At 39.6% G+C, this 14,160-nt stretch overlaps 1 protein-coding gene across 1 annotated transcript; it reads left to right on the top strand.

Moving 5' to 3' along the window:
- Window positions 1-1,389: 1,389 nt before the first annotated feature.
- LOC131476976 (interleukin-1 receptor-like 2) lies at window positions 1,390-12,310 on the top strand. Its single transcript, XM_058654799.1, has 11 exons — window positions 1,390-1,534; window positions 2,944-3,145; window positions 4,282-4,450; window positions 5,350-5,512; window positions 6,090-6,149; window positions 6,615-6,741; window positions 6,832-6,971; window positions 7,826-7,966; window positions 8,666-8,830; window positions 8,973-9,170; window positions 9,532-12,310. The coding sequence occupies exons 1-11, from the start codon at window positions 1,465-1,467 to the stop codon at window positions 9,759-9,761; spliced, it is 1,665 nt and encodes a 554-aa protein (XP_058510782.1). The 5' UTR covers window positions 1,390-1,464; the 3' UTR covers window positions 9,762-12,310.
- Window positions 12,311-14,160: the final 1,850 nt, after the last annotated feature.

Raw genomic sequence — 14,160 nt, 5'->3', positions numbered from 1 at the left:
TCAACCAAACCCTGTGGCTGAAAATCTGAGCTGTATCTGAGCTGCACAGGGCTGCATTGATTGGTAGATAAAACAAAGGTTTGTGATTGGGTGGAAAGGTCAGTGGAAATAGCACAAAATGATAAGAGTGAATGGAAACACCCAGTGTGTCTTGAGAACAAGCAGCGGGTAAGTGCTTTCATCTAACTTCAGACCAATTTAAACTTTAATAATTCATTGTGATGTGTGTGATGAACAGAAAATGTGTCACTTGATTTTGTCCTGACTCGTTCTTTTATACAGATTATTGTATCTGTATATAACTCTTTCTCCTTAACAGTTATTTATTTATAGATCGTGTGACTCAGCTCACAATATACATACCAACTATAACTTTATCCACCATTCTTACTGTTACTTTACTGTAACACATGATGTTATTTTGTACAGAAGAGGATTAGGATTAGGGCACATAAAAAAAAGTCAGAATTCTGACTTTAATTCCGAATTTGACAGAAGTAAATCTGAATTGTGAGTTTAATCTCACAATTTTGATTAAAGAAATCAGAATTCTAGGTTTAATCTCTTTTTTACAATGGGCCCTAATCTTCTTTCGTAATTTTGAAAAGGTAATAATCCAGGTATTTTTAAAATGAATTAATCTCACCATCGTTTTTATTAAGTAAAAAGATGAAAATAAATTAAGCAAATGTATTTTTATGTTAATATTACATTTTCAGTACATGTGTGTATATATATATGTGTATATATATATGTATATATATACACACACACATATATTTTTTCTATTTCTATTTTTCTCTATTTATTTAAAAAAATAATAATAATAATACAGTGATAGTTTGGGTTTTTTGAAGTCTCCACAGACAAAGAATCTTTCATGCTCATGTCAATTCTTATGGGAAATTTGGAATTTCCTACAAATCTTTGAGAGAAATCACATCGTAACCCTGAGAAAATGCCAAACAAAGGCCAGGGTTGTGTATAAAAATGAATGCAGTCTTAAAGTAAAGTCCAGAATCTAGGATGGAAGTAGTAGTTAGCCACCAGGGGGCAACTCAACTGTGAAATAAAATCTGAACTGAGGTTTTAAAACACCAAAGTCAAAAAATAACCCATTTGGACTTCATGAAGGCGGCAGCAGGGGATCAACAACTCCTGTTTCTACTCAGTCAAGGCTGTTGAATGTTGAAATAATGTTGTCTAATGTGGAGATCGCTGACTTTTAACCTTTAAAATATTTGGTGGAGTCTCCTGGGACTGGACTGGGAGTGTTTCTTTATTTCCTTGTGAAAGGAAGTTTGTATTTACCACTTCTCTTTCTTTTCTGGAACCTGTTTGCGTCACTGCCTCAGCTCAGAGTGTTTAGTGAGTGAGTGAGTGAGTGAGTGAGTGAGTGAGTGAGTGTAAGAACATGAGGAGTTCACTGAAATATAAACCTTTTCACGTCCACTCAGGAGAACCATGTCCTGGTCCACTCTGCTCTGCTCACTGAGCGCTCTGCTGTGTCTGAGGTTCATGTCCATGGCTCACAGTGAGTATCCCCGTCCTCTAAACCGGGTCTAGCTTTTTCATTGTTTAATCAACCACTTTAATCAGTAACTTGTCATTTACTCACTGAAATTAAACCTGTTTTTAACATTTAAAGCTGCTCATCCAGTCGTTGCTGTGGTTTTGTAATGAACGCTGTTGTGTTTGTTCAGTTTGTTCAATAGTGAAGTGAAAGCGAACATGTGATGCAATGTTTTTGCAACATCAACATATAACGTTTCCTGTAAACCAGTGGGTTAAAAAAAACAACTTTTTTACCAAGAACCAACTGATAAAATACTCATCTCTTCACACACTGGTATAGTGACATTAGATGAAGATGGAGCGAGAGATAAGGTGACTCAAATTATTATTTAATGTTTTATTATTAGTTTTTTTTCTACATATGCCGATCAAAATTCCTATTTAAAAATGTATAAACTTACATCTGGGGACCCAAAAACAATCACCTGCGATCCATCTGTGGGTCTTGACCCAGGCTTTGGGAACCACTTGTACAAACACTGTATGGTATAATGTATAGAGTAACATTTTTATGACTTTTAAACATTTAAAAAGTACCAAAAATACATATAGAGTAACAATTGGCTGATAAATAAAGGTATATATCGGCCCAATTGATTAATATGAACAATTGCTAAAAGACTAAAAACTAGGACTTGAATAATCAAAGAAAACAATCCAGCGTTTCAATGACAATGAAAATTAAAATAAGTTGCAGCCCTAATATGAATATGTTTAATAACTATTTCATTATTTTTTAACACAAATGAGTGACAAATATCAAAGCTCTCCTTTATCCTCTCTTTCTTATAAGATCCCAAATAATCTGTCAAAAAATGATGCTTTTATTGCTGCGGTGCACATGTTACTCAACTTCCTGTGGTTAAAAATACGTCAAACGTTGGCTTTAAGAACTCTGTGGTCTTTTGAGGCTCCAGGAAGTTTCTCACCTAATGAGGTTACGTTAGCATCGGTGTTCAGAGGAAACGAGTCAAGATGATGTTATCAGACGCTGAGGTATTGTTCTTCTGCAGAAACAATCGTCACATGTCACCAAAATGGTGGCAAAAACATAAAAGATGATGACGACGATGATGTTGAATCTTTGAAATTATAACATTCTGTTTTGTGCTCAAAGGAAAGATGAAGAACTTTACTGTGAAAGAGGAGAAAAGAACCCAAAACTTGTGTTTTTATTCAAAAATCCCCCCAAAAAACCAGGCCAAATATTCCATTATCAAACTGGCTGACAATCCATTTTATTATGATTAAACCTTTATTTATTTAACTGGGGCAGATATAGATATAGAAGTAGATATGGTCGTTCCTTCACTTGAATCTAAATGACTGTCTGGTCTGGTCTGGTTTCCTGTGCACTGTCCCGTTCAGGCCACAGGGTGAAGCCAGATACCTACCATGTGACAGTCGGCCACCTCTTCCTGCTGAGTTGTCCCTTTGCCCCAAACGTGACGTGGAGCCGAGTGCGGAGGCCGGACGTGAGTCTGCCCAGAGGAGTGGAGGTCAGAGACGGCTTACTGGGCTTTCTGCCTGTACAGGCGTCACATGACGGGACGTACACCTGCGAGAGAAGGTACACAAAACACCTGCTTATCACCGTTGTCAAGGAGTTTGATTGAGTAGAGCTTAAAATTGCTTTTGTCATTTATAGATTCATTTTACATCAAACATTTCTTGTTTTTTATCATGAACTAAGTAATTCTATACCAAATCCAACACCTTTAAAGTCTAACTAACCCCCTAAATGACTTCTTTTCCCCAGTGTACATGTGTATCGAGTCATGTTATTTGTAAATCCTCACAGTTGAGTTTAAAGTTTTGAATTTATCTGCGTATCTACTGCCCCCTCTGGTTAAACACCCGCTACTGCGCTCACATTTTGTCATTGGCTATTTTAGTCCATGCTTGGTTCACGCTTACATCACTCTCTTGTCCAATCAGCGCAAGGCTCATTGTCCAAGACTCCTCCCCCTTTTTTTAAATGCAGGGACGGTTGCTCTGCCGTCTTTCTCTCTCCACATTGTTGTTTGAGCAGCACCTTTGTTTGACAGCTTAAACTCAGTGTCAGATTTCATGACCAGACCACGCCCCCTAACCACTCTGTGCTCTTTCTTCCTCCTCCTCCAACTTAACGAGTCTAGCGCTAAATTGCTAGTTGCCGGCACAACAAAGCACAAATGGAGTTATGGATTTTTTAGGCGGAACTTTGCCTTTTTCTCTTATAGAGCTCCCCCTGCAGTTTTGGAGTACATATTTTTTACGACACCACAGTAAACATCTAACCATCCATCGTCTACCTCGCTATCCTCACTGTTGTAAAAACAAACCGCTGACACGCTCGCCTCTCCCTTCTGTGTTTTTGAATTCTTTTGAATTTGCACAAAGCCAAATTTGCCCTTCTTCCTCTCTTCCTCTGAATAACAGTTTTCTCTGCTTCGGCTAAAATAACCACTTGATCTTATAGCTGGTACCTGGTTTCCCGCATGACCCAAGACTTTTGCGAGACCTCCTGATTCTGAGGACTCCAGGTCGGCGGCCCTGATCTTGCAAGGCTGGTTTTCCACTAACATTGCCCCCTACTGTCTGTTAGTGGAAATCTCCCCGCAACAAGACATTTAACATCGCAATGACTCTGAAGATGTGAAATTAGGGTAAAACTCCAGTAAAAATGGTTAGCAGCTCTGTTGCTTTTTATCTCCTGCTCTACAGAGGCGAGGCTGGATTATTGGCGATGAAGTTCAGGGTGTTGGTGTCCACTAGAGCTTGTCCTGATCCACTGGAGAACAGAACCGCCCGTCGGGGAGTCAGTGAACTACTTCCCTGCAAACAAAGAGAGATCTTCAGACTGAAAAAGACAACAAACGTACGATGGATGAAGGTATCTATATAAAAAAGTGCTGTTTTTTTCCACATCGTTTGCATATTTTGACCTGATCTGTTCTGGAAACCCGACTTATTCTCGACAGGTGTAAAAGTGTGGCTACTTCCTGTCATGGCTAATGTTGGACAACAGTTAAGATGTAAGATAACATAGAAAACTTGTATTTTATTTCATGAGAATAACTTCTGAAATTATATAATAAAACTGTGTGTTATGTTTTACAAGCATAACCACTGTAAGCTACCTAAATGCTGAGTGTTCTGGCAAAAGGTTTGTACAGGAAGTCATAAGTAAGGAGAGGTCAATCGCTCTTATTTTGAAGGCCATGGTGAAAGGAGGTGATGAGTCCCCCTGCGTAGCTTTGGAGTTTTAGCAGTATAGTATAGGTTACACAACTGAAACGAGTCTTTGGGTTTCCGGTACAGATCTGTAAGTGAATATGATTTATTACACCTTTCAAGCTAAGTTTATAGAGCTGAGTCAAGATTTGAGTCAAAAATGCAAGTTTATTTGTCAACTCTTTATAACATACTGTATAAAAGGTTTCATGTCAACATTAAAGACAACAACAACAAAATATTACAATGTTTGTCACAAGTTACAGGATTATCACATTTATGGAGATATTAACTATAGTGCTTGAATTAGGTCAAAATACACATAGAAACATCATAAACTGAATTAAATCAGCAAATGTTCATCAAAAATTGTTCACTGAGAGTTCCCACAGTGAAGCAAAACCAAGCAGCAACACTGCCCTCTATTGTTCAAATCAGAAACATGTGACAGGTTGAATCTGCTGCTGGTGTTTGAAGCAAATACCTGCTTTATTTATTTATTTTTTGTCAGTTTCATCAAAAATGAATACATGAAAATTGTCATGTGTCTGTGTGAAGGACTGTCGCCCCGTGAAGGTCATCTACACGGATGAGAATGGCAACGCGCGGCTTCCCCCGCTCACTAATAAGGATTCTGGGAAATATACCTGCCTAGTGGATGTCAGCGTGGACGGCAGGACGTACACTGCCGCGCGAAGCTTCCATCTAACTGTAAACAATGGTACGTGTTGTCACTTTAAATTAACGCTTTAGCTTCATTTGAAAAAAACACATCAGCATTTCCTGTTGTCAGTAGGTGGCGCCGCAGTTGCTGCAAGTCAGTGTTAGCACATCAAACTCTTTAGGCCTGGATTTTAATCAAATATGTCATATTTGACATTTGAGGCAGATTGAACCATAATCATTGGAGCTACATTCAATGCAGAAGAAATTGCCAGTTTCCAGTAGGTGGTGCTATTGCTCAGTATTTACACATCAATCTTTTTTGGCCTGAACTTCAATTCAAATCAAATGTGTCAGGTTTGACGCAGATATGAAAAATATAAGATGTATTATTATTATTATTATTGTTATATAAATGAATACTTCATTTCCTGTTGCCAGTAGGTGGACTGTTGCCATATGAGGCAGATTGAACCACAAATTAGACAATCTGACCAAATTTGGATTATGACAACTTCTGACTGTTAAAACCTGTGTGAAACCTTTGGTCACATTTACTGTTGTAGGTCTTGAGACTGCACAAAACATAAAATATCCCACTGACTCATTTTATTTTACTCTGATTACGTCTTTAGATACAATTCTTTCAGTGCCGGTGCTTGTGAACCCTCAAGAGAAAGTCGTGGTCCAAGTGGGTGAGTAACATGGAACCAGTCCCAATTTGTTTATCGGGGCTTATTTTCAAGATTCTTGCTTTGTCCGTCTCCGAGTATGAATGCGCCTTGGGGTCACATGGTGGTGTAGTGGTTAGCGCCGTTGCCTTGCAGCAAACAGACCTGGGTTTTTGTGACGCGCTCAGAACAAGGGCTTTTCTGCACGGAGTTGGACCCTCGTAGGTGTGAGTGTACGACCACGTCCAGACGGAAGCGGCACAAAGCGGATCTTTCAAATGGTTTCAGTAGGTTTTCGGAAAATACCATTTCCGGTTCCCTAAAACGCCGTCTCTGTGTGGATTGATCGCCTCTCCGTTAGGGTGAAGCCCACTTTACGCCCTGTGTCTGCTGGGATTGTCACCAGCAGCCCAACAACCGTGTCTTAAAATACCGTCCTTTTAAAACTTCATTTGTAAATAGCTGCTTTGTTTCTTATTTTCACTTCAGGTAAGAGCGTCGAGCTAAAGTGTAAAGCCTTAATCGGCTTCAGTGAGGTCCAGCGAATTCTCATGTACTGGACTGTGGATGGGAAATTAATTGATGACTACAAGGAGCTCAGTGAGTCCTGGAAATAGTGAGTTTCCGGTTTCCCGTTGCAATAAATCAACCAAACCATTCGTAACCTCGCTGATTTGACTCATTAATTTTGTCCTGTGTCTTTCAGTTCTCAAGAAGGAGGCCGGGTGTTCAACGAGTCCACGCTGTCCATCCCTAAAGTCCTTCCTTTGTTCCTGAAAGTCCCCATTGTTTGCCACATAATGAGTTCAACCTGCAACAAAAATGTCTCAATGCTGCTCCAAGAAGGTCATTAGACTACATCTACTGATCTTTTCCGAGGAAACTCCAATTTCCCACATCTTAGCAAACATCACTATTTAAATATTTACAGATACACATTGAAAGGGGAGTGCATATAAATACGGACTCCTAAATTGATTGTCATGAATCAGCTTTATAAATACTTGAGGAGAAACGTGTGGCAACAGTTTTCCTTGTAAAAGCTGAATTTGCTGCATGTGGGAAAACAAAAAGCCTCCACATCTTCCACCGGCGACTAAAAACACATGCGACTCTAACTCGACTAAGACGATGACGACAAAAAAAACACTTACTTGTACATCGCACTTATGACAAGCACTTACTTCTAGCTCTTGTTTGCACCAAAATGTTGAAATGCACTTATTGTAAGTCGCTTTGGATAAAAGCGTCTGCTAAATGACATGTAATGTAATGTAAAAAATGTTTGCTCACATTGAAAATAAGAATTAAAGACACAGCAACGACGTAAACAATAAAAAGTAAAGTTTGTAAAGCGCAGACTCGGCCGTGACCAAAGTCCATAGAAAAAAACGTGCGTTTTTAGCTCCTGAAGACACGGGACTGCTGTTCTAAAGCTGCTTTGTTTTGTAACTTTATGTCACTTCAGTTAATCTGACTGATGGAGTCTGCAGTCCTGTGTGCCTGTGATGTAAAATCACTGCTTTTCTCTATGGAGTTTGGTGCAGGGAACATGTGGTTTATAAAGTAACACAGAGGCTGTCTAACCGCGCTATAACACGGCAAATGTATTCCTAAGAAATCATAGGCTTGAGCAGGCATCAATTTCTAGGTCTTTAATGTCTTGTGTTTGAAGTTAAAGTGTTTCCTCTCCTCTCCAGGTGACCACACTGTCTTCTACATCAGTGTTGCTTTCTGCCTCACTACTTTCCTCGCCTTGCTGACCTTTGCTGCGGTCAATCTCTTCAAAGTCAATGTCGTATTGGCCTACAGGAAACTGCGTCGACATTTCTCTGAACCGGGTCAGTGTTTATCTTTGAGCGCTGCATTTCTACAGAACCCACCCAAAGTTTATTTAGCTGGAAGTGTTTAGTTGTCATTAATATGAACTGGGTTTTGTGCACATCTAAGCCTGACAATGTCCATCTGGACTCCTTTCTTTGCTTACTTTAACCACAAAACAGCCAGAAGTTGAAATGTGAACAGTCAAAAACACATTTTTTGGAGTCTTTATCTTTTAATGTGCAGAAACAGGCCAAAAAACCCAGAAACGATGTACAAGCATCTTTTTTTCTAACTCTCTCCTCTCCGCTCAAATGCATCACCGAGGCTCAATGGTGGTTTGATCGTTCGGGAGGAGCTGAGCAACTTCTCAGTTTTTAGAAAACATTGGAATTCTGTGTCGTTCTGCAATGGTGGATAACCCAGCGAGCGCTACCAGAACAGGGACGCTCCTGTCTATCTTCAAGAAGCTGTTGAAAACCCAGCTCTTACCTTTCACCCCCTCCTCTTCGGCACTCAGTCCACTGTTCCTATCGAGAGTCCTTTCTAGGACTTCTTCTACGTAGTTTATTCCTCTCTTGTGAGTCACTTCGGATAAAAGCGTCTGCTAAATGCTTAAATGTTAAATGTAACTGTAGAAAAAGGCATAAGGAGACAGACGTTTAATTCAACTCACAAATGGTAGAAGCTTCACAGAGACTCTGTTCTTCTCTCTACAGCGCCAGATGGGAAGCTCTACGACGGCTACGTGAGCTTCCTTCATCTCGACACCCTGAGTTCTGCTGAGGCGGCAAACTTTGCTCTGCAGATCTTACCTGAGGAGCTGGAGGCCAAACATGGCTACTCCCTGTACATCAGAGGACGGGACGACTGCCCCGGTGAAGGTCAGGAACAGACACTCACCTGTTTTTTAGTAAAGTAGAAGTTTTCTTACCCACTTGAGAGATTAAAGCATGTTATTGTAAGACGATCAGAAGACGATAACAGGCAGGCAGCTCAGTTTCTTTGTTTCTGGACATTCTACAGCCTTTCACGATGCCGTTGCCGCGACAATACGCCAGTGCCGCAGACTGATAATCGTACTCTCGCAATCCTCCACTGGTGGGAGCACAGCGGAGACATCACCCTTACGCCACGACCAAAACCGGCAGATCTACGAACAGAAAATCGGCATTTACGACGCTCTCACGCAGAACGACCTCCGAGTGATTCTGGTGGAAATTGGTGAGTCACATGTCTCGAGCAGATCTAATAATGATTTGGTTTTTAATCTGGATAACCTTCCGACCAGATTAACAACATAGACAAAGACCTGTCACAGACAGATTTAAGCGTTACCTGCTTAAAGCTATTGCCATCGATTCAATCTGAATTTGTTGAATGGCACTGAACATTCAAATTAACGCCTAATCCATTTTTAAGTCTTCATTAACTGATCTGCAGTTCGGCATTGTTGGCTTTGATTCTTGTGTTGGACGTCACCTGTGGCTCATGGAAACGTTCATTGACGCAACTCTTTGACTTATCATATCTTATATCTGTTGACTTCCCTTTAAATTGACTGTAATCAAAACTCTTGTACCAGATGGCGCGGGGGATTACAGCCGCCTGCCAGAGTCTCTTCGTTACATTAAGAGGAAACAAGGAGCTTTGAAGTGGACGAAAGACTTTCTTGGCACCAACAAACTCACCAAATTGTACTCCAGCAGAAGGTTCTGGAATAATCTGAGGTACCAGATGCCCTCAGTGCCTGCAGGAAGAAACCATCCACAACAGACAGTGTTAGTGAAAACTTCCTGTGTGACATCTGAATGATGCAGCTGCTGACGTGAGACTGCAAACAGTCAGTGATTATTTCCTATGAAGACACATGATTCCCACCTGTGTGCAATTAGTTGGGAAAGACATTTGCTGGATGAACACATACTGCACTGTTTGCATCACATCGAGTGATGTGATGTTGGAGCAATTTTAATGCTTTATGTTAATTCTCTTTTGCAAACTATTGGTAGTTTGCCAACAAGTGAAAACCTGAGACTTTTCTAGTACAAGTTGTTGAGATTGCAACCAGCGTTGTGTCTGTTTGTTAAAATATCGAGCTAAAGATTTAGTTCGGCTGATTTGACTTATTTTAAATGCTAGAAACCAGGTTGTACATCAGTAAATGGGTAAGTACTTTGATAAAAACACAAATAAACTGGTTGTCTTTAAAATGAACAACCAATTTTTCGCTTTGGAATAACTGTCATTTTCATTTTGCTGCATCAAACGACTGGAACTTATTACAAAAAAACACTGAAACTGGATGCTTTTATCTCTGCCTTTAAACGCTGACTAAAGGCAACTCTTAATGACGCTTGTAAATGTTTTACCACAATTTGACACCGTTTTGAAGTTTCTACAGACTTCCTTGACGTGTGTGTTACTATTTTAATGCGTTTGTTTTGTCCCTCCTCCACCCTCACCCCTACAAACGTGTATAATGAGAACTTGTTTGTAATGTTTTGCGTGGACGAGGACAGACTTGACAGAAATGAATTAGTGCACCTTGTATTATTCACAAATACATGTAAAATCAGTTTGATAGGTCTTCACACGTACCAGAACTAAGCTAAAACAAGCTAGTTCACCTATAAAGATATTAATACTGATATTTTTACTACCTGGAACAGCAATTTCAGGTAAATGGTTTATAGGCTACTTGAAAGAAGTTCACTGAGATAATGTTACAGCCGCTGTCCCAAATCAAATCAACTTTTTTTTAGCTAACGTCCTTCCTGTTAGCACTGTTAGCATTCGTCACAGCATGTATGGTGTGTTCAATATACGTCAGGAGTTCGAACAAGGGAGCAACGTAACCTCAGAGTTCACTACGTTCCAGTTGAGAAATCAGGAAAAAAAAACACGAATGCTAGCCGTGGTTAGCATCACCGTGGACAGATAGAAATTCAACAGAACTATGCTTACGACTGACTCCATGTGAAATGAATGAGACAGAAATGCAATCAACAGTGAAAGTAGCAGAGTTCTTTTTGTTGTTGTTGGCAGCCATTTTGGAATCCTAAATCGAGGATTAGGTTGCGAGGACTTTGACCAGAGGTGGAAAGAGTACTGAAAATATTCTACTCAAGTACAAGTACCACATTTTACTTAAGTACAAGTAAATGTACTGGACTAAAAGAAAATTAGAACAAACAAACCTCATACAAAACCGAGTCGAGCCGAGTAGAGCTAGAACTGTATCATGGAAAAGCCCCGTTATTTAACACCTTTTAACAAAACCATTACACAAACACCAGCTTTAACACAAATAAGGTCTCAGTCACTCCTTCATAGCATTTATGATGATTGTTTTGGCATTTTGTGCTTTCTAATCTCTCGGGTTTAATCCTGTGGTCATTTTCATATCCTTTGAAGTCATGTGATCTAATCTTTTCAGTGTGGGTTGCAGAACATAACATTTTGCAAAGTTAGTTTTGATATATATATTTTTTTTATTTTTTGGTGGGGATTTCCATGATCACTTTATCAAAGGTTCTTTTTTGTCTTATTTTAGGACAGTTGGTTATAAAACATGACACAAATAAGGGAGGTTTAAACTTTCTCTTTGGGTTTATATGTAAAAATCTTCAATGTTGTGAATATAAGCACTGAAAAAAAAAAACATTTCCTGTTCAGCCTTACAGAGAGAGAGGATTTTATCTTACCATATTTTTTTTCTCTCATAAAACTTCAAATGTCCTCCTGTACCTGTTCAACAACATTTTTAACATTTGCCACATAAGTGTGAGCGTTACCTGCTTATAGTATTGCCATCGAATCAATCTGAATTTGTTCGATGGCACTGAACCATGTTACATTCAAATTAACGCCTAATCCATAATCTGGATCAGATCTGGATGAAAGTTATACTGAGTGTCTGATCCTGCAAAGTACCACATTTTATTCAAATCAAGTTTTTGTGATGCCATGAGTGGGTAGACTCTTACCAAAACGTACATGGGTGATCACAAAAAAGTCCGATTGAAGCGTCAAAAACTGTGGACAGGAGACGCTTCCAGGTGGACAAACTTACAGATGAACCCACGGCGATGAAAACAAAAAGAATTCTGATGTAAACTTAGATTATGCAGCTATATGAAAAAAAAGGCTTTAGGATTGTCAGAAAATTGCATTTCCTCCTCATGGAGAAGATAAGACTCTGAGGAAATTCCATTTCTGAGAAAGCTCTGATAGAGGAACATCCAGCGCATCACTGTTGTTGGTTTTTAACGGACTGGAAAGTTGCCGTTTTATTGACAGAATATGTCCACCCATGTTTTGGGACTCTGGGATCACCAGGTCAAGATTCAATACCCTGCTATTTCTTTATGTTACAGCAACATTATCTCATAATTTCCTCTTGCTTGGTGGTTCCTACAATAAAGTAAAGAGAGTGACAGCGTTTACTGGAACCTTGTTTCTTGGGAGGAGACTCAATCAACATGATTACATTACTGTTGTTTTTGTTTCCAAAGAAAAACCTGAAACACACAAAAACACTGTAGGCTTGTGAACAAAACATTCACAAATTGAGATCATGTGTGTTACGACCAGGCTAAAGGGGTAGAAGGAAGTAACATAAAAAACAGATGTTTAACGGTTAAACAAAGATATTTATTAATTATAATATCAAATTGCTTCAATTAACACAATAGGTGAGGTACTAACGGGAAACAAAGGGCGAGTGGATGCTCAATAAATAAAAAGAACAAAAGGAATCTGGAGCCTAGATTAAATAAAAAAACCTCACTAACTATACTGCTCCCCAAAAACCGAAATACACATGAGAACAGCAGCCCTAAACTAACGTGGGATACAGAAAAGTCAGAGTGCAAAACAGTGTTTTTCTGTCCCCGCAACAACCAAACTGACCTCCACTAATCTCATTCACGTAACACTAGATAACACAAATGCTTCTTCCTGTTACCAACGAGGCGGGATCAGTTACACACAAAAGAGACGGGCACTCGCACATAGTTGCATCCTGGGGACAACGCACAACCGCAAACCCAAAACAGCAGAGACAGTAAATTAGTAAATTCTGGGTCAAATTTATAAATTCCATCGAACAAAGAATAAAAGAAGAAAGTTGACACTTTAGCATAATTGTGTTATGAAAATGGAAAAAAAACACGGTATAAAAAATACACACATACAAGTAAAAATATTAAAATGAAAATTCACCTGTCCTCGTCAATCCCCTTCTCCTCACCATCGTTCACCTGTCCTCGCCATTCACCTGTCCCCGCCGTTCACCTGTCCTCAATATTCACCTGTCCTCACCATCGTTCACCTGTCCTCACATTCACCTTTCCTCATCATTGACCTGTCCTCATCGTTCACCTGTCCTCATCATTCACCTGTCCTCACCATTGTTCACCTGTCCTCACCATCGTTCACCTTTCCACAACATTCACCTGTCCTCACCATCGTTCACCTGTCCTCACCCTCGTTCACCTGTCCTCACCATCATTCACCACCTGTCCTCACCATCGTTCACCTGTCCTCACCATCGTTCACCTGTCCTCAACCTCGTTCACCTTTCCTCACCATCGTTCACCTGTCCACATCATTCACCTGTCCTCAACCTCGTTCACCTGTCCTCACCATCATTCACCTGTCCTCAACCTCGTTCACCTGTCCTCCCCATCGTTCACCTGTCCTTACATACAAAAACTTAAGTAAAAGTAAAATTACAAATTTTGAAAATTACTAGAGGAAGTACAAGTTGCTTCCTTTAGTTTGAAAGAAACTTAATTTTTGTTTTAATGTTTTCAACCTTTTTATTTTCTACAGGGAAGTTTTTGACGTCAGTGTTTCAGAAAGTTTCCCGGACAAACACTTAGTGACGACCAGTCCACTTTAAACAAGAGTGGACTGATTTCCACAGCTTTGTAATGAATGAATGAATAAATGAATGAATGGAGGAATGAATTAAATATTCAAAGCCATATTACCACAAACGCCTTCCCAAATGTTACATAATGGCTCATAATGATTTCCCCAGAATTTTTTTTAAGCCATTATCTTGGATCGTTACAGGAAGTCCAATTATCTATTAACACACACACACACACACACCCACACACACGCCCTGTGGAAAGTATAAATGGATCATGATCAGCGGTAGAACTGGAGGAGAGAAGAGAAGAGAAGAGAAGAGAAGAGAAGA

Source organism: Solea solea, chromosome 2, assembly GCF_958295425.1.
Source record: "Solea solea chromosome 2, fSolSol10.1, whole genome shotgun sequence".
NCBI lineage: Eukaryota > Metazoa > Chordata > Actinopteri > Pleuronectiformes > Soleidae > Solea > Solea solea.
This window is presented reverse-complemented; position numbering and strand designations above follow the sequence as displayed.

Bases quoted from the DNA above. Each gene is read 5' to 3' on its own strand.
- LOC131476976 (XM_058654799.1), top strand. From the start codon at position 1,465: ATGTCCTGGTCCACTCTGCTCTGCTCACTGAGCGCTCTGCTGTGTCTG. The intron at 7,967-8,665 runs GTCAGTGTTTAT...TTCTCTCTACAG, and splicing joins TCGACATTTCTCTGAACCGG to CGCCAGATGGGAAGCTCTAC. The intron at 8,831-8,972 runs GTCAGGAACAGA...GACATTCTACAG, and splicing joins GGACGACTGCCCCGGTGAAG to CCTTTCACGATGCCGTTGCC.